Source organism: Sinocyclocheilus grahami, unplaced genomic scaffold (genome assembly GCF_001515645.1).
Source record: "Sinocyclocheilus grahami isolate Dianchi unplaced genomic scaffold, SAMN03320097.WGS_v1.1 scaffold834.1, whole genome shotgun sequence".
Classification (NCBI taxonomy): Eukaryota; Metazoa; Chordata; class Actinopteri; order Cypriniformes; family Cyprinidae; genus Sinocyclocheilus; species Sinocyclocheilus grahami.
The window spans coordinates 416,838-435,831 of record NW_015506013.1 but is presented as its reverse complement, the minus strand read 5'-3'; the positions used below and the strand labels follow the sequence as shown (position 1 = coordinate 435,831).

Here is an 18,994-nt window from a genome sequence, read left to right as displayed (position 1 = left end):
TGTAAGACTTTTTTTTATTTTTTATGAATTCTTTATTCAGTAAGGATGCATTCAATTTACGAACATTTTCTATTTCAAATAATTGTTTTTTGTTTGTTTTTTACATTTCTATTCATTAAAGAATCTTGAATAAAAACATACTTACAGGCTGTGAGTCATGAAGCGCCAGACTGTCCTTGCAAAGTTGGAATTACCCCACTTTACAGAAACGGATACCGGCACTGTAGGCTATACTCTCCCAGGAAACAGTCCTCGTCCTCCATGAAATGCGCCTTGTGTCCTCTTTTGGAAGACCAAACAAAGTAGTTTCGCTTTCACAACGAGAAACACAGCGTCTCCACAACATGGCGGTGGCGGCAACAACAATACTACAGCGAGAATCAAAGTTACGCCGCCTTTCTTTGCGTGAACATTTGGGCGGCGTTATGCAAATCTTCCCACATCGTGACGTAGATATGTGGGGGCGTGTTAGAACGAGCTGTTTTAGGTAGGAGTGTCTGACTCTTAACTTTTATAAAGAATATCTCTTTGGATCTGAGACTTTAGTCTTTGCAACTTTACAGATCTTCTTTATGCACCAAGAGATTGTAACACGTCAAAGCGAAAGGAAAAATTTCAATTGCATCATATGACCCCTTTAAGTAAATTCTCATAAAAACAAAAGATATGGCATCAGTTTCACCAGTTTAAGTGCACTATTATTTAAATGGTTAGGGTCTGTAAGGCTTTTTTTATTTTTTATGAATTCTTTATTCAGTAAGGATGCATTCAATTTACGAACATTTTCTATTTCAAATAATTGTTTTTTGTTTGTTTTTTACATTTCTATTCATTAAAGAATCTTGAAAAAAAAAACTGTCTCCACAAAAATATTAAACAGAACCGTTTTCAACAGTGAAAATTTAAACACCAAATCGGCGTGTTAGAATGATGTCTGAAGGATCATGTGACACTGAAGACTGGAGTAATAATGCTGAAAATTCAGCTTTGCGTCACAGGAAAAAAAAATATTTTGAAATATATTCAAATAGTAAACAATTATTTAAAATTGTAATATTTCAAAATATCACCGTTTTTACTGTTGTTTTTGTTTTACTTAAAAAAAATAAAAAATAAAAAATAAAAATCATACTAACCCCAATTTTCTGAAGAGTAGTGTATGTTTGAAATCATGCTTAAAAATAATTGTATTTTCTGTGATACTACATATACACCGCCAGGTCCCAGACAACCGTTATAATGGCTCAAGCTACTTTAAAAATTCCTGATTGCTTTTTTAAAGATATCTACTACATGACAATAGCATCACAATCCTGAAAAAAATCTCTTAAGACAACATGAGTTCCACTTCAAGTATTTCACTGCCATTGTGTAATGGATACCTTAATGAAATACAGTATGACAAATATAGCTATCATAAGTTGCTTTTTGTGTTCATGTTAGATTGTCCACACTCTCACATGGTAAAGGATATTCAAGCATGCTCAAAGGCACTCAGCATGAAAACACGTTGATGACCGGCTGCCTTTTTAAAAATGTTGAACTAAAATAACTGGCCAGCATTCTTAGCATGCTGAGAAGGGACAGGGCACATGCTTGTGTTTGATATGATCCCTGTGGAAAACCCATTTTGCTTTCATTAAAGGGCACTAATGCTTTGCATATCAATGTTAAATTTAAAATATCATTAAATGTTAAACTGCTAATCTTCTTTTTTAAATCACTGTGAATCAAATCCATAAGTTACTTATTTTTATTATTCCGCTACATAGATATATTTTAATTGAATCGTTGTCAAAATACTTTTTTATTTCATTAAACCTGGAAATAAATAATGTTAAATGAAGAAAATATATTTAAGATCAACTAGCCTATTTCTATGTATAATAAAAAAGAAATTAAGAAAAAAGTTATGACAGTCTTTTATTCACGACAGATACAGTACTGCTGCCATTAAGGACATACCAAATAATAAAATGTTTTGTTTTGTTTTCTACTTTTAGCTCATATTGTTATGCTGATCATTTATAATTATAACTTTGAATTAAACTGGACAAATGCAAAGTAGAAGCATTTTCACTATTTCATATGTGTCATATGTGTTTTTAAACAGGTAACACAGTGGTTTAAGGAAAAGGCTACTTTGTTCTTGGAAAACAGTCAGCTGGGTTCATCTCGGTCAGAAAATGAGGACTTACTACGTGAATACAAAGAGTTTGAACAGAAATCCAAGGTAAGGGATCACTAGACTGTTCAATGAACAGATACAATATTCCTGGCTTAATATATTGTATAAAATATTAAACTCATTTTTCAAGATGAATTAATCTGAATGGTTTTCTTTTCTAAAAATATTATAATTAAGTAAATATATAGATGCATTTAAAATAATTCCAGTTCTTTGGTTTGAGTGGGGATATTGCCATTTGTGCTCAAGCATTATTGACTAACTGCTATGTAACTTGAAAAACTGATTTACTAAAAAATATTTCAGGTGTTTCAAGTTTTCCTTTCTGTAATCAAAATAATTCAAACAAAACATGTTGTGTTGTGCTTGATGTGTAATTGGTAATCGGTGTGTTTTTGTTTTTTTGTCCTCTTGTCCTTGTGTTTCTGCCCTGTTAAGTTTTTGCTAAATCACTTTCAATCAGGACATCATTTGTGACATAATTTTGGTGGGAAAACAACATCACAGACATAGTAAATGACAACAATGTAATCATTTCTAAAATATAATTACATAAATGTGTATGGTATTATATAGTTTTTAAAATGAACTTTAAGCCCTTCTCACTCTCTTACTCAGCAACAGCTACAGTAACATTATATCTCTATTTCTGTACTGTTAATCTTTGTGCCATTGTGTAAATAATTAATAAAGTGTAAGTGCCTGAGTTTGACAACAGCACATTACTGAACGTCTGATACTCTTATAGAAATACTTTCTAATAGTACAACACATATTCTTAAAATAAAATAATGAAATAAAATATAAAAATAAAATCATATATTTTTAAAGTTAAAAAGGTTAACTTCAGTAGGTATCTAAAGCTTTTTTATGGTTCATGTACTTCCTTTAGGACTGGGGTGTGCTGGTTGAGAGGTTGATACAGCAGGCGTCAGATCTGCTTTCCTCGAATGAGTACACACAACTTCAACGCTTGTCAGAGAAGAGTGAAAAACTCAAAGCTACACACAAGCATTTCTGGAGCCTCATGATGAATCGTCTGGCTCATCTGCAGGAGAGCAATGCCTTTTACAGCAGTGCTAAAAAAGTACGTAATATAGTAGCACTTCACATGCTTTGACTAAGTTGAGGTTTGGATAACTGAGCTGACAGAGCCCTAACGCTTGGTAAACACTTCAGCAGCTATATTTCTTCTGACCACACTCTAGTGACTTGCATGTCATTTGTTTTTGTGGTTGAAGGTAGTACCTCCTAGTGGAGATGTGTAATGTGAGTGATTTATGGAGTGTGTTGCATAAATTTATATAGCATACATTGTCATGACATCAATTTGTTTCCAACCCAAAAGATTAATTTGCCATGGGTTCCCTCAGGAATTGTATGTTTATTTATTTACTTGGAATGCTTTAAGTAAAATAAGCTCTGACATTAATATTACTTGCAGAAAATGTAACATTTTGTTCTACAAAGAAATTATTACACCGTGAACTTGTATTAATATATATATATACACACACACACACACACACACACATATATATATAAATATATATTTTTTTTAATTATTTTTTTCCAGGCATTTGAGGTGCTGGGTACCATAGAGATTGCTATAAAGGAACTGAGGAATCAACTTCTGCCATTACCTGAGCTGGCCAGGAAACATGATGAGTATTCACGGAGTATAAAAGACGCATCTGTCGAGCCTCTTCAGAGAGGTCAGCTGTTACTTCAGAAGCTCGACCCACAAAGGTGAGAAAACAAAGAGCAGATGCTACAGTGTGTTAAAAAATAGACCCTATCACAGCAGATATCCAGACTCTGGGATTTCAGAGGATTGATAAAAGGATTGAGATGTTCTGTGTAGTGTCAGGCGTCCATGGCGCGCATGTGTGTTTGTTTGTTAGTGCCCAAGTTGGAGGGCTGCAAAGGATGCTGGGATACATCAAAGAGAGAATCGATGCTCTGAGCCATGAGTGTCACGCCCACAGAGAGTTAACAGGCAAACGGCAGCAGCTGGTGTCTTCATTTGAAGAACTGGTGGATAAGGTATAGAAAAATGCGGTAATCTCTGTATGTAGCTGACAACATCTATAACACAGAATTAAGGGTGAATGTCATGAAACAATTTTCTGGCACTTTTCTAACAACAATAATAATAATTTTATAAGAATAATCAACATTTTATATATATATGTAACCCTGGACCACAAAACCAGTCATAAGTAGCACGGGTATATTTGTAGCAATAGCCAACAATACATTGTATGGGTCAAAATTATAGATTTTTCTTTTATGCCAAGAACCATTAGGATATTAAGTAAAGATCATGTTCCATTAAGATATTTTGTAAATTTCCTACTGTAAATATATCAGTTGTATTTTTGGTTAGTAATATGCATTGCTAAGAACTTCATTTGGACAACTTTAAAGGCGATTTTCTCAATATTTGGATTTTTTTTTTTGCACCTTCAGATTCCAGATTTTCAAATAGTTGTATCTCAGCCAATTATTATCCTATCCTAACAAACCACACATCAATGGAAAGCTTATTTATTCAGCTGGTGTATACATCGCAATAAATCTTAAATCAAAAATCGACCCTTATGACTGGTTTTGTGGTCCAGGGTCACATATATGTAATGTGATGTGTGATGTGATGTGACATGTGGCCAAGTATGGTGACCCATACTCAGAATTAGTGCTCTGCATTTACCCATCCAAAATGCACACACACAGCAGTGAACACACACACACACACCGTGAACACACACCCGGAGCAGTGGGCAGCCATTTATGCTGCGGCGCCCGGGGAGCAGTTGGGGGTTCGGTGCCTTGCTCAAGGGCACCTCAGTCATGGTATTGAAGGTAGAAGAGAGCGCTGTACATTCACTCCCCCCACCTACAATCCCTGCCGGTATGAGACTCGAACCCACAACCTTTTGGGTTATGAGTCCGGCTCTCTAACCATTAGTCCACGACTTCCCCTAATGCCATGAAATGTCAATTTCTTGTCAAATATTTCCACCCAATAATAATCAAAAATAATAATTCAACTATAAAGGATTAGAAATATAAAGTATTTATGTAATGCCATGAAATTATTATTTTCATTTGTCTTTATTTATGCTGTTAGAAACAAAGCAAATGCACTATTTATTTATTTGTTTGTTTTTTTATTGTATGTGCCTAAAATTCACCCTTTAACTTTTACTATTTTTAAATGCATTATTAGGTTATTTGCTATAAGTTGATAAATGTACCTTAATATTGTTGCTTGTTGAAAAGCGCATTTATATTTCATCATAATGATTCATCTCAAACTCCTGAATCTCCACAGATCTCTGCATGGATTAAGAGCAGCAACAGTGTCCTCTCTTCCAGCACAGAGCCTGGTTCATCTCTAACTGAGGCTGAGGGCACCCTTAACAAGCATGTTGAGCTACTCTCACAGTCTCAGGTGACTTCATACTTACCTAGACTGAGAATACAATATGATATGGAAATTTCAAAGTTATTTGACCATTTTATACAATCCCTAAAAAGTAAAAGTGCTATGAAGATCTTCTCATATTAAGATCTTCTCGTAGTAATCAGGTCTTTCTTTGAATGGTGTTTTTTCCCCTGCAGGATGCTGTGAGAGAATCAGAAGCTATAGTTGGTTTTATAAAGGAACTAAAGGGGCTGGAATCCTCAGATGCAGTTGAGTTGTCTAACAAAGCTTCACTTTTGGCAGAGGAGATGAAAACACTGCTCAGAAACATTTCATCTCATGTGGAAAGCCTTAGACCCTACGTGGACTTTCTGCGCAGTGCAGATGAGGTATGGTTATATATTTAGAACATATATTTATAGTATTGATGTATCCAGTCAGACTAAAACCAATAGTCCAATGATGATTATTTTGTGTGGTGGCACAGGTTGAGGAACAGATAAGGACGCTTGAGGAATGCTATAAGAATAGGCCAGAGGAAAATGAAGGAGCAGGTGCAACCATGAAGGATATGCTGGATGCTAAGTGGCAGTCATTGCTGCAGACGTTTTTCACCATGCAGGACCAGGGCAACAATTTTATTAACTCCTCTAACATGGTAAGAAACATTGTAGAGCAAAATTACTACTAGCAGTCTTTGCAAATCTATGGCAGTGTCTTGGGGTTTAAAACCGAATTTATTTTTATTGCAGACCAGTGGCAACCTGAATCTAAACATTAAAGCAGCAGGGCATGTTGTAGAAAAATATATGGACACACTGACCAAAAAGAAGTCTGAACTAGCAGACTTATGGACGTCCTGGCAACTGCATTATAGTCAGATGAAATCTGTGAAGAAGCAGTGGAAAAAATTTAAGGATCAACTTAAAAAGGTAACTTTAGATTTTGCTCATAAATACATCAGTTTACTGAAGCAAAAATAGTTATGAAATGCTCCATATTATTTAAGCATTTAAAAAGGATGCTTTTCAAAATATTAATAGCATTATATTGCCTGCAGGTTCTTCATGATTTAAAGGCAATGGAGGAGATTTTTGCTCCAGCTTCAAAGGTTGATTTGGGGGGTGATTCTCAGTCTGTGTCTAAACTACAGGATAACTTCAATGCTGTAAAGCCAGAATTCCTGGTAAGACTACACTTTTTGCTTTCTCGTTATTGAAAACGCTTTGTTTTAACAACTGTATAACTAACCTCAATTTTAAAAACTTCACAGCAACTGAACGCAGAAGTGGAATTCCTGGTTAAGACATCCGAGCTGCTTGGCTTGAAGGGAATACCGGTGAAAGAGAAGAAGGAGAGGGTTTCTGAGCTCATGCAGCTACATCAGCGTGTCAGAGATAAAATCAGAGAGTATGAAACCATTCTCAGTATGGCCAGTAAATTTCATCAGCTTTATCAAGAGGTAAAATCTCATTTCTGTCAGAACACTTTAAAGAATCATTTGAAAGGGTATTGTAATGGATTTCAAAACCAGAATTAGTATGCACTGTTAAAAGTCAGCCACTTACTCATTCTAATGGATTATGCGAAATAATAGGATTATGAGAATTAAATAGTGATGAATAAAAATTAAAAAAGCATTTTCAAACACACTGCTCACTCTCTAGACAACAGCTTTGCAGACCGTTTTCATTAATTTGGTCAATGTCATGAGTTGCATCCTGACAACTATACCGTACATTGTGACTAAACACTAGTAATAGTATTAATAATCATCATCATCATCATTATCGTCATTATTTAATAATTGGGTGCAATTGTTTTAAAAAATACTGAACGAGTGGACATTTGTTGAGTGTTTTTCTTTACCTCAACCACCTTGGAGAGCTAAAAAATAATATTTTAATTGTGTGTTTTTAATTTGTTAATTTAATAAATTTAAGTTTTGTAGACGAATATAAATTGTGAATAGTTTCTTATATAATTTCTTATCCTTTGTATTAATATTATTTATTAATTATTCTTTATATTATATTATATTATATACTGAAATTTGTAGCCTAAGCATACTTTTTTTCCCAGCTGGACACTGTATTACATGCAGAACCAGTGACTGTGTACAGTGACACCAGCCAGGCCAGGACTCAGTTGACTCAGCACCAAGAGAGGCACAGGCACATCCACTATCTGTACAAGCTCGCCCTCTCGCTGGGTGTAGATCTCACCAGCACTGTGCAGCAGTCGGTGTGTCAATTACTTCAAAATATTGCATGCCCTCATAATCTTCAAAAGATTTCATGCATTCTCTGGATTTCCTTACCCGAACCTGACAAATTTTATTCATATTTGTTATGCATAAATACATAATACTTGTTGCTTTGATTGAAATGGTATGAAACAAGTGCCATAAATAAGCATTCTTCTCCATTTCCCCCCTTTCTTTATGCTCCAAGCGTCTGCTGGTGTTGTCAGTGCAGCAGTTAAAGGAGAAACTGGATAAATTGGAAAGAGGAAGCGTTGAATGGATTGCTGAGGCCAACAAGTGTGAAGAGAGTTTGATGAGCATTGTCCACTTCTGCCTTTATAAGGAAGAGATTGGTGAGGTAAGTATCGTAAGTGTGTATTAGTTAGGGTTTGGATCAATCACTAATTTCTCGTAATTTCTCTTAATCTCATCTGAAGCACAATTCAGGAAAAAACACTGCCATGGAAAAACAATGTCATTGTGTCTTTATTTCATCATGTGATGTTAATAGTGGTCTTGTAGGTCCACTAAAATATTTTTGTGCCCTAAACAATCATAAATTCAAATCATAAGACCATTTTCCACTATCTCTGACTAACTCAAAGGGTCATTATTTGCTGCTGTGCCATTAAGAGTGCAAACGGCCCCTATGCGTGTGAAACGAGACTGTTGGGTCCAATATAGTTTTTAATGTTCACGGCCTCTTTTCAAAGCCTGCAATGCATTGTACAAAGGTGATGGGTTTAAATGTTCAAAAATAGTTGGACATGTTTTCAGATGTAATCTAAATCATGGTCATAATCGGAAAGATGTTGCAAAAGTACAGAACAAGCCATTCTAGCAGCTTAAGTTTCATACTCTTGTTTTCACTGGGGAATAAATGGCGTTTTGGATGTTAGTATGTTTTCATAGTACAAATAATTATATATATATATATATATATATATATTTTAAAAGATCACTGAAGCTTTGATTCCTTATGCCCTTATTGCCTGTAAGTTTCCTTAAAGATGTGTTAACTCTTTTTCCCAGCGCACTGATCCAGGGCTCAGAAGTTGGTCTGTTGTGGCTGACTCTCATTGTCTCTCTCCCTGAATAATTTATAGCTTGTCTGCCCTTGTTAAATTTAGTCTGAACTGCAGGGTTTGTCTCTCTCTGTGTTGACTGAGAGACTCAAATCCTGCCATTCGTCTCGCATCACTTCAGATAGCAGGAAGGATTCCTCCCTTATCACATACTTACTGCCCCACAGCCACAAAATCCAACAGTCAATCCCTAGGATTACACCGCACACCTCACAGGCCACAGAACATCAGATAGGTTTCCTTCCTTATATGACTTAGTTTCATGATGTCCTTTTTGATTACTGCACAAATTGTGTATGAGTGATATGCAGCCATATTTGTTTTTCGTCTTTTTTTGTTGTTTACTGACTTGTTGATTGCAAATAATGTTAATAAAAGTAGAATTTTATAGTTTGGTGAGAGATACCATAATTCATTACAAGTATTTTAGAATGTCTTAAAAACAGTCTGGTACTATTGTGATAATATTGTAATCGCTGTCTCCCTCTAGAGGATAATAATCATACTTTCCCCCCCTTTCTAAATCAATAAGCAGGGGCATTTAGACCAGTGATTCTCAACTGGGGGGATCAGAAGCCACTAGGGGGGCTCAGCAAATGTTTACGTGTGCCTCAAGATGACCGCATTTAAAATAAAGACAAAACAAGCATAAATGTAAGCTAAAATAGCTAAGAGTCAATATATTTATTTCAATTCACCCCATCAACAATTCTTTTATTTCAATAATTATAAAAGTGAGATTTCTAGACCTGGATTTTTCAAATAAATGAATCAACTCCATGGCCATTTTTATACATTTCATGAGCGTACTTTTTCTACTTATGCCAAATTTTTTAAATATATTATCAGGTAGAAATTGTAAGCAAAGTCCTTATGCTTAATCATTTCCCTCCAATAATAAGCCTTCAATATTGTTGTGTACAGTGGGGGTCATTGGAGTCAAAAGTTTAATTTAAGGCAATCGCTTGGAACTATAACATGTTGGAAGGATTTGTGAATTGTGAGGTGTGTCACATTCTGCAGATACTGTAGATGGAGCATAATGATGATAACTGAATTTATCAAATAGACACTCAAATATTATTTTATCTTTCCATGAGGAGATTCACACAAAGACATGGATTGTATTAAACCCATGCAGCCTGTGGGTCTCTTTATGCAAGTCAGTATTCTAGAAGCTCAGTGTCTATCTTGCTCTTCAGTAGAAGTAGAATTCAAAGCTTCTTATACATATCCGAGTTCCCTGTGGCATGTGATGTCATGCTATTGTGTATGACTGCTGCAAGACTTTAAATAGAGCAAGGACATTTTTTAAAGTAGCTGTACTTACAGTAAGTCTGGCACTACTTTCAAAGCTGTTTAATGAAATGAGTTGTGCATCAGTTCAACAGTTTGGTGTTGATTAGATTTTTATGCTCACCAAACAAAAATCAACAGTAGAAACTTGAAGGCATGATTCAACCATTTCTAATTCAATGTCAATGTGATTCACCAATATGTTGTCAGTCATACCAATCAAACCACCAGTCTGTTATAAATAATCCAGTTTCATAGACTACAAATGGATATTATTTTCATTGTAGTCGCATTGACCCATTTATATTTTTAGATGAGTTGATTTAGAAGTAAAATTTCAGTGCTGCTGTCTTGTTTAGCAGAAAATCTAAATGCAGTCAATACTTCCAGTGATGATTTCACTAGATTCGCCAGTTTGGTCTTCAGCAACATCTCATTCCTTGTTTTACAGATCAGATCATAAGGCCCTGAGAAATAGCTGCCAGCACAAATGTTAACTGAGCATAATTTAAGCAAGTTGTTTAGATGTTGACAGTCACCATTATGCCGTGTGAAAGTCTGAACTTTCCTCCATGCACATCCCTCTGTTTGGGCTGCAGCAGAAACTTCCTCTATGGCCCTCTGTTGGAAAAATCAAGTAAGACAGCTGTAAGGCCTCTTTAACTGGCTCTAGACGCTGCAGCTGTCCTTGACAATTGAGCCTGTCATTTGGAGGCACGACACCATTGGAAAAGCTCATCAGGCTGGACAGGCTCTGGATCTGCATTATAAATCATCCACTGCTCTGTCAATGAATCCCTCCAAAATAATCCCCCTGGACTCAGCCGAACCTCACTCTGCGCTCTACCCTCCACATACCTATCCACACCTAATCTTATATTTGATTACACTATTATATTTGGTAACACTTTTCCTAATCAGCATGTTAAAGAAGCTGGCATTGTGTTGTTAGAGAGGTTTTAAAGGGTTAGTTAACCGTATCATTAAAATTATGTACTCACTTTCATGTTTCACCTGTTTTGTATATTATGAGACATTTTTTGGGCAAAACAATTATGTGTATACTTTATAAATATTTCTAAGAAAAAAAGTATTGAAATACACTGACCGTCTTCCCCTCTGATGACGCTCTTAAATCTTTTCACATTTGCCTTCTGAATAACACATTCAGAAGGGTTTCACCTGTTTTGTATATTATGAGACATTTTTTGGGCAAAACAATTGTGTATACTTTATAAATATTTCTAAGAAAAAAAGTATTGAAATACACTGACCGTCTTCCCCTCCGATGACGCTCTTAAATCTTTTCACATTTGCCTTCTGAATAACACATTCCTTATACAAAGCCATTGTAGCAAACATTAAAATGTATTACTTTTGTAATACATTTGTACTGCTTTTGAGACACTTTCCCCATTTTTTTGAGCATGATCACTTGACAACTTTGAACTGTTTTTGTGTGGAAAAAAGGTTCCTGAAGATTCTTTCAAATTGCTTTATTTATGTGTGAATTATTTTCTTCTTTAACCATAGCTGTCTTTTGGTGGTTCTTTGCATGATTTTCTGTTGCTATATTAACATGTTTTTCCTGATTTTTTTTTTAAGATGAGAGAGTCCTTTAAAGATCTCAAAAAGAAATTCAACAATTTGAAATTCAACTACTTGAAGAAAAACGAGAAGTCGAGAAACTTAAAGGCGGTGAAAAATCAGATCCAGCAAATTGAGATTTACATTGAAAAGCTACAGGTAAGGAAGCTCTCTTTTAATCTGCTTGCAAGTTTTATTATTATATATGTTTTTATATTTGAGGATCTTCACTCAGCAGTGAGAGAATTATACAGACTCATACCCAGGGCCGTGGCAAGGGTGGTGCGAGGCCCTGTGCGAAGTTGACGTGCGAGGCCCTCTGCAATTTTGTGTGTGTGTGTGTGTGTGTGTGTGTGGTGGGGGGGTTGCTATAGTAATGAACGCAACTTTAACACGCATCTGATCAATTGTGATGCCGTGCTCACTTGACATGCTTGCGCACGAATCACGGTCACACACACGTTCATAAGAATTGTAAGATCTACTGCATAATAATGTTAATAATAATAATAAAGCAATTAAATAAGTAAATAAGAATGCTAAAATAAATTCTAGGTTTGTAGTTATATATGAAGAGTTCAGATGCTTCTTAGAAGCCTCTAAGTGCCATCTAAAATTTTCTTCTAAAATGTTCAGTTATTTTACTTTAATGGGAAAGAAAAGAAACTATTCATTGCCATTACACATAGGAGCCTGATAAAAATGCTCATTTTAGAAGAAAATTTCAAACGGCACTTAGAGGCTTTTGCATCTAAACTCTTCACATGAAGTAGTAATCAATTTACACTATTTTAAAATAATATTTTATTTTAAAATGTGCATTCACTCATATTCGTGTGTCTAATAGTCGAAAACGCAAATGTCTCTTGTCACGTTAATTTATGATTTACATGAATCATGGTTGCATATTTTCAATTCAAAAGGGCGAAATTTCATAAAAAGTTGAGTAGCTTGCGTCTATAGACTAGATAGTCTATTACTGTCAGTCGCTGAACATTTTTATTTTGTTTTCTAATACAGTACTACTTGAATCTTTCCACGAACTCTCATTGTGTTGTGACAGTAAGACCCGCCTTATTTGATTTGATTTGATTGATCTCAATAATTTTGACGTTGATGAGCACTGTTGGACCACTGAGACAGACCAGCCTAAAAGTTTAACTTTTTAAAACTTTGTCATCCTAACAACAAACAGCTTTACTCATTCTTATACACAGAGTCTTATACTGTCTATCAGCTATGACTATTTTAGTCTTTCAAAGGACAAAATGGGTGGAAAAACAGTAATAAAAATTAGACGTTAACAACATAAAATGCAGGCCAGGAGCGAGGCCCTCTAGAGGCGCGAGGCCCTGTGCGGTTGCACACTTGGCACAGCCCTTGCGACAGTACTGCTCATACCTGCAGGAGATTTATTGTTGTTGTTATATGTTTTGATGGTTGTCTATTTATAAAATGTATCCAAATCCCTCCCTGTTGTAGGTTTTGAAGAAGAAGCTGCAAGCCTTCACTCTGAAAGTATCCAGCAGCAGTGAGAGCCATTTAATTGGCAACAGCCTCAGAGAGATTGAGGATGCCTTAAATGCGCTGCAGAGACAAGTGGGCGATTTTGACAGGGCAGTGGAGGAGTACAAACAGAACCTGGACATGAATGTCAAGCTCCAGCAAGCCTTAGAGGAGGTGGGGTGCACCAGGAACATATAATGAGCCTGTAGGAGCTACTATCACAATTTAGCAGCAATTTTACTCGTTTATTTTATAATCCTGATGTGGAATTTCTGGAATTTTTTATTCATTTATTTCAAAGTTTTATATTAATGTTTACCCTCAGATGTTTCCATTTATAATGCTGCCAAATGAAGTAGAAAACTAATTAAATACGTTTTGCTCTCACAAATGTATGACTTTAAAGCAGTATCACAGTAAATGGCAGTAAAATAAATAGTCTATCCTCTCACCTTTCATTTTAAACACAGTATCAGTTCTGGTGCGACGAAGCAAGCTCCACAATTGTACGTGTGGGTAAATATTCCTCTCAATGTAAGACTAAGGAAGCAGTCGGCTCTCTCTACAAACAATTTGAAAAATTTGTGTGGCCCACAATACCACAGCAAGAGGAGAGAATTAGCCAGATCACAGAGCTGGCAGTACGGCTACATGGTGAGAAATTAATGAAATATTGCTTTAGAGGAATTTATCATTTACCCTTTTACTGAATAGAACAAATTACTTCATAGAGACCTCAGTGTATAAAAGTAATTGCAGCAACCCTTTAACATCCTTTATAATGTTCCTCTGACCCAAGCAGTAGAGTTCCTGGCCTCAAAGCATGACTGCTGTTTTTAATGTAGGTGCTGAAGAAGGAAAGAAATGCATGGAGAATACAATCAACAAACACCATGAAATTGTAGAATCAATAAAAGAACTATCAAATGGGCTGCTGGACCTTGAAGCCAAACTTCAGGTGATAAAAATGTCAAACATAACAATTTTATTTGGTACAAATAATCTGACAGTTGTATACTTCTATTAATATTTGTATATGAATTATTTATGTAGTTGGAGACTTTGAAGCAGTCTCTAACACCTGAAGACAACAACAAACGAGACACCATTGATACGGTAAAAACCAGTAACACTTTGACTTGCAATTGCAAAGATGCCAGAAATAAAGTACGTTATCTTTTATATTGTTCATTTAAAATTATTAATTCGGTAAATTACAATTAAAGTTCAATTTCAGTCAAATATAGTAAAAATAATCAAGCTTTCCACCCTGTCAAGATTGTTATTTGATAATCTTATTTAATCTGTCAACGTAATTACTGTATGTGAATATTTGATGCATTTGATCTGAAAGATTCAGTAGATCCGAGTCATTAATCGATATTGATTCATTAAACATATTCGCAGAAATGAATCACACTTACATACAAACTCTAACACCATATTTGCTGCTAAAGTTTAAATTGGAGACAAATCACAAGACAAGGAGCACAAAATTAGGGTATTTGACAGTTTTAAGGAAACATAGTAAACAAAAAAAGGGAGCATTTAAATCATTGCATTATTCAGTGTTGTTTAATTTGATCTAATCAGCAAAAACACTGCAAATGTATCATGAATATTCAAAAAAATCACCCAACCATAAGCCATAGTTTTTTTCCGTTTCTATTTCAGCCTGAACCAAAGGAAAGTGGACATACCCCTGAGATGACAGGCCCACACTGTACTAAAGAGATGCCTGTCGGCAAGAATCCGGAAAACAAGAAACCTCAGCTTCGCAAAACACGAAGCCAAGATCTGCCTGACAAATATCATCCAGAGCATCAAAAAGTGCTGTCAGAGACCAGGTTGTACACACAGGAGGCCTTTTCCAAGACCAGCAAATTGGAGACCATCACAAGCAAAGCTACTATAGAGAGGAGAGAAAAGATGCACACCTCTTTCTCTCATTCTCACACCATTAATGTAAGCCATTCCCCTGCAGAGCGGGATAAGAGGAGTCACATTCTGCAGCAAACCAAGAGAGACTCACAAGAAACCCCACCTCCTCCTCCACCTCCGCTGGATCCAGGCGTATCACGTCCCAGCATCATAGACATTCAAAGAGAGCTGCAGTGTGCTGTTCAGAAGACCAGCTCTGAGGACAAGTATCAGGCATGTAGTAGAACTCATCCTTTTCAATCATATTCAAAGGTGAGCTTTCTTTTGACACAGAGTCATTTTCTATTTATTTATTCAGCAAATTTCAAGTAGGTAAGATTTGAATCATTTTATTAGGCAAAGAATAGTCCTATTTTGAAGTGCTACTAAATTTCATAGCGAGGCAAGTAAAAATGTTGGGATAATATGAATGTGTTACAGGGTGGAACATTTAAAACCAAAATGGCTACATTCAGCAATCAACAATATGACTTTTGTGACACAATTTGAAAATTCTGTTTGTGTTTGTTTTGCCATTTAAAATTATAGTTATAGTTAATTACAGTGGAATATGCTTATTTGGTGCTCAAGCAACCAAATAAGCATATAATTAGAAATATTTTCAGTGTTGTTTAATTTGATCTAATCAGCAAAAACACTGCAAATGTATCATGAATATTCAAAAAAATCACCCAACCATAAGCCATAGTTTTTTTCCGTTTCTATTTCAGCCTGAACCAAAGGAAAGTGGACATACCCCTGAGATGACAGGCCCACACTGTACTAAAGAGATGCCTGTCGGCAAGAATCCGGAAAACAAGAAACCTCAGCTTCGCAAAACACGAAGCCAAGATCTGCCTGACAAATATCATCCAGAGCATCAAAAAGTGCTGTCAGAGACCAGGTTGTACACACAGGAGGCCTTTTCCAAGACCAGCAAATTGGAGACCATCACAAGCAAAGCTACTATAGAGAGGAGAGAAAAGATGCACACCTCTTTCTCTCATTCTCACACCATTAATGTAAGCCATTCCCCTGCAGAGCGGGATAAGAGGAGTCACATTCTGCAGCAAACCAAGAGAGACTCACAAGAAACCCCACCTCCTCCTCCACCTCCGCTGGATCCAGGCGTATCACGTCCCAGCATCATAGACATTCAAAGAGAGCTGCAGTGTGCTGTTCAGAAGACCAGCTCTGAGGACAAGTATCAGGCATGTAGTAGAACTCATCCTTTTCAATCATATTCAAAGGTGAGCTTTCTTTTGACACAGAGTCATTTTCTATTTATTTATTCAGCAAATTTCAAGTAGGTAAGATTTGAATCATTTTATTAGGCAAAGAATAGTCCTATTTTGAAGTGCTACTAAATTTCATAGCGAGGCAAGTAAAAATGTTGGGATAATATGAATGTGTTACAGGGTGGAACATTTAAAACCAAAATGGCTACATTCAGCAATCAACAATATGACTTTTGTGACACAATTTGGCTCCTCTGAAAATTCTGTTTGTGTTTGTTTTGCCATTTAAAATTATAGTTATAGTTAATTACAGTGGAATATGCTTATTTGGTGCTCAAGAAACCAAATAAGCATATAATTAGAAATATTTTCTAATTATTATCAATGTAGAAAACAGTTTTGTTGCTTAGATATTGTGTGTTCCTTATACACTTTAAGGATTCTTTGATGAATATAGTTTAAGAGAACAGCATTTATTTGAAATAGAGATCATTTGTAACATTATGAATGTATTTACTGTCACTTTTGATCAATTTAATGTGTCCTTGCTGATTAATAAAAAATGACTGACCCCAAACTTTTGATAGTTTAAATTATACATTTACACATGAATATTATATACATTTTTTTAAACAATTTACATCAATATCTTGATGACACAGTCACTTTAGAAATATTTTTAAATGATTTCTATTGCTTCTGTGGACATGTAAAATGCATATTCTATGTTTAAAGAATCACTATAATCGCATTAAATATTTTGTATTTCAGTATAATATATCTAGGCTTGCAAAACACTTAATATTTTAAAGCAGATTTTTGTCTTTAGTGGATTTTCTAATGGTGCTTTTAAATGCTAAATAACAAAATAATGGCAAGCAAAATTATATTACAGGGAGAATTACAGATTTTCTTTACTCTTTATTTGTGTACGTTTTGTTTCTATAGACTTCTGCTCATCATTCTTTAGAGGAGGAATATTTGCCTCATGGGACACCAGAGCCAGCAGCTACTGTACCTGAAGGTGACTTCCAGCCTGACCATCTTACTGAGGAATCGCTCTCCAATGATGAGTACGAATGCACCTCCCCAGATGACATCTCCCTACCTCCTTTATCTGAGACTCCAGAATCCAACATTATTCAGTCAGAAAATGACCTTGATGACGGCTATTGCGTGAGCTCTCACAGCCTTCACATTAACCAGCACAGCCATCAGTCCCACTCTCAGCATAGCGACACGCTACACCAGAGGCAGCGGGAGTGGATGTCGAGTCAGGCCGAGAGCTACCCATCTCCCACCACTGGCCTGGGGGCTAGGTTCAGAACAGAGTCGTCCTCTTTTGTTCAAAGCCCCCTCACAGTACCTGCCCCAAGCCTTGTTTCAAACACCATATCCAGCATTTTAAAAAGCAAATCTGGCAACCCACCACCAAGCAGCATCACTGAAACGCTTTACTCAGTGCATGAGAATCATACCGAGATGCAAAAGTGTGTGCATGATTCTAGTACGAGTCCGTGCCACAGCGCTCGGCCCAATAACACGCATGCTACCCCTACCCCATTAACCACAGAGCAGGACTCGGATCTCTGCAAGCCCACAGCCATCCGAGAAGAGATCAGGTGGGCATCTTCCAAAAAGGTTATGGGAAAACTGGCAGGTGGCACAGGCCCTAACTTCTCCAAACCCTTGCCTAATGCCACAGTAATGGAGGGCTCTCCGGTGACCCTGGAGGTGGAAGTCACTGGATTCCCTGAGCCTACATTAACCTGGTGGGTAGCTTATAACAAACTTGACCCATAAATTAAAACATTCTTTGCTAATAGGAGGAAAAACTGGCCATTGTTTATTAATATAATAGTCTACATTAATATATTATTCTTAATGTCTTTTAATAATATATAGTTAGCATTAAATATTGAACATATTAAACATTTAAATAATATAATATTTACTAAAGTTCAGTAAGGTTTTTAGAAATTTAGAACGAAAGAAACTTTAACTTTATATAGCAATGAACTTTATATTACAATGATCAAAAGTGACAGTAAAACATAAAAAAGTACTTCTTTTGCACTTTCTATTTATCAAAGAATAACAAAAAAAGTATCATAGTTTCACAAAAATACTCAGCAGCACAACTGTCAACATTGATAATATTAACTGTCAACCTTGATAGTGTTTCTTACTTGATCCCCAATCTGCAAATTAGAATGATTTCTGAATGATTTCATATGACGCTTAAGACGTCTTTCTTTCTTAAGACATCATTCTTGATCAAATAAATGCAGACTTGGTGAGCAGAAGAGACTTCTTTCAAAAACAACAAAATCTTACCAACCCCAAGCTTTTGAACGGTAGTGTAATATAAAGAGATTATTAATTATCTGAATGCTATTGCATCCAAATGGGTGGCAAATTCTCATTATACAACATTTTGTATAATGAGACAAAATATTCCAGTTTTTAAAAACTTAAGAAACTTTTAAAAACATCCAT

General features: G+C 35.7%; 1 protein-coding gene across 1 annotated transcript in view; it reads left to right on the top strand.

The window, feature by feature from the left end:
- The window catches only part of ccdc141 (coiled-coil domain containing 141), a 30,787-nt gene that overhangs the window by 10,471 nt on the left and 1,322 nt on the right, over positions 1-18,994 (top strand). Inside the window, exons 6-25 of the mRNA XM_016247420.1 lie at positions 2,114-2,233; positions 3,081-3,275; positions 3,765-3,937; positions 4,093-4,234; positions 5,526-5,645; positions 5,816-6,007; positions 6,106-6,276; positions 6,371-6,550; positions 6,679-6,804; positions 6,892-7,080; positions 7,701-7,862; positions 8,072-8,221; positions 11,850-11,990; positions 13,314-13,511; positions 13,808-13,991; positions 14,183-14,295; positions 14,391-14,453; positions 15,012-15,387; positions 16,353-16,507; positions 17,444-18,267. Coding sequence (XP_016102906.1) covers positions 2,114-2,233; positions 3,081-3,275; positions 3,765-3,937; positions 4,093-4,234; positions 5,526-5,645; positions 5,816-6,007; positions 6,106-6,276; positions 6,371-6,550; positions 6,679-6,804; positions 6,892-7,080; positions 7,701-7,862; positions 8,072-8,221; positions 11,850-11,990; positions 13,314-13,511; positions 13,808-13,991; positions 14,183-14,295; positions 14,391-14,453; positions 15,012-15,387; positions 16,353-16,507; positions 17,444-18,267 — 3,974 coding nt within the window. The remainder of the gene's footprint in view (positions 1-2,113; positions 2,234-3,080; positions 3,276-3,764; positions 3,938-4,092; positions 4,235-5,525; positions 5,646-5,815; positions 6,008-6,105; positions 6,277-6,370; positions 6,551-6,678; positions 6,805-6,891; positions 7,081-7,700; positions 7,863-8,071; positions 8,222-11,849; positions 11,991-13,313; positions 13,512-13,807; positions 13,992-14,182; positions 14,296-14,390; positions 14,454-15,011; positions 15,388-16,352; positions 16,508-17,443; positions 18,268-18,994) is intronic.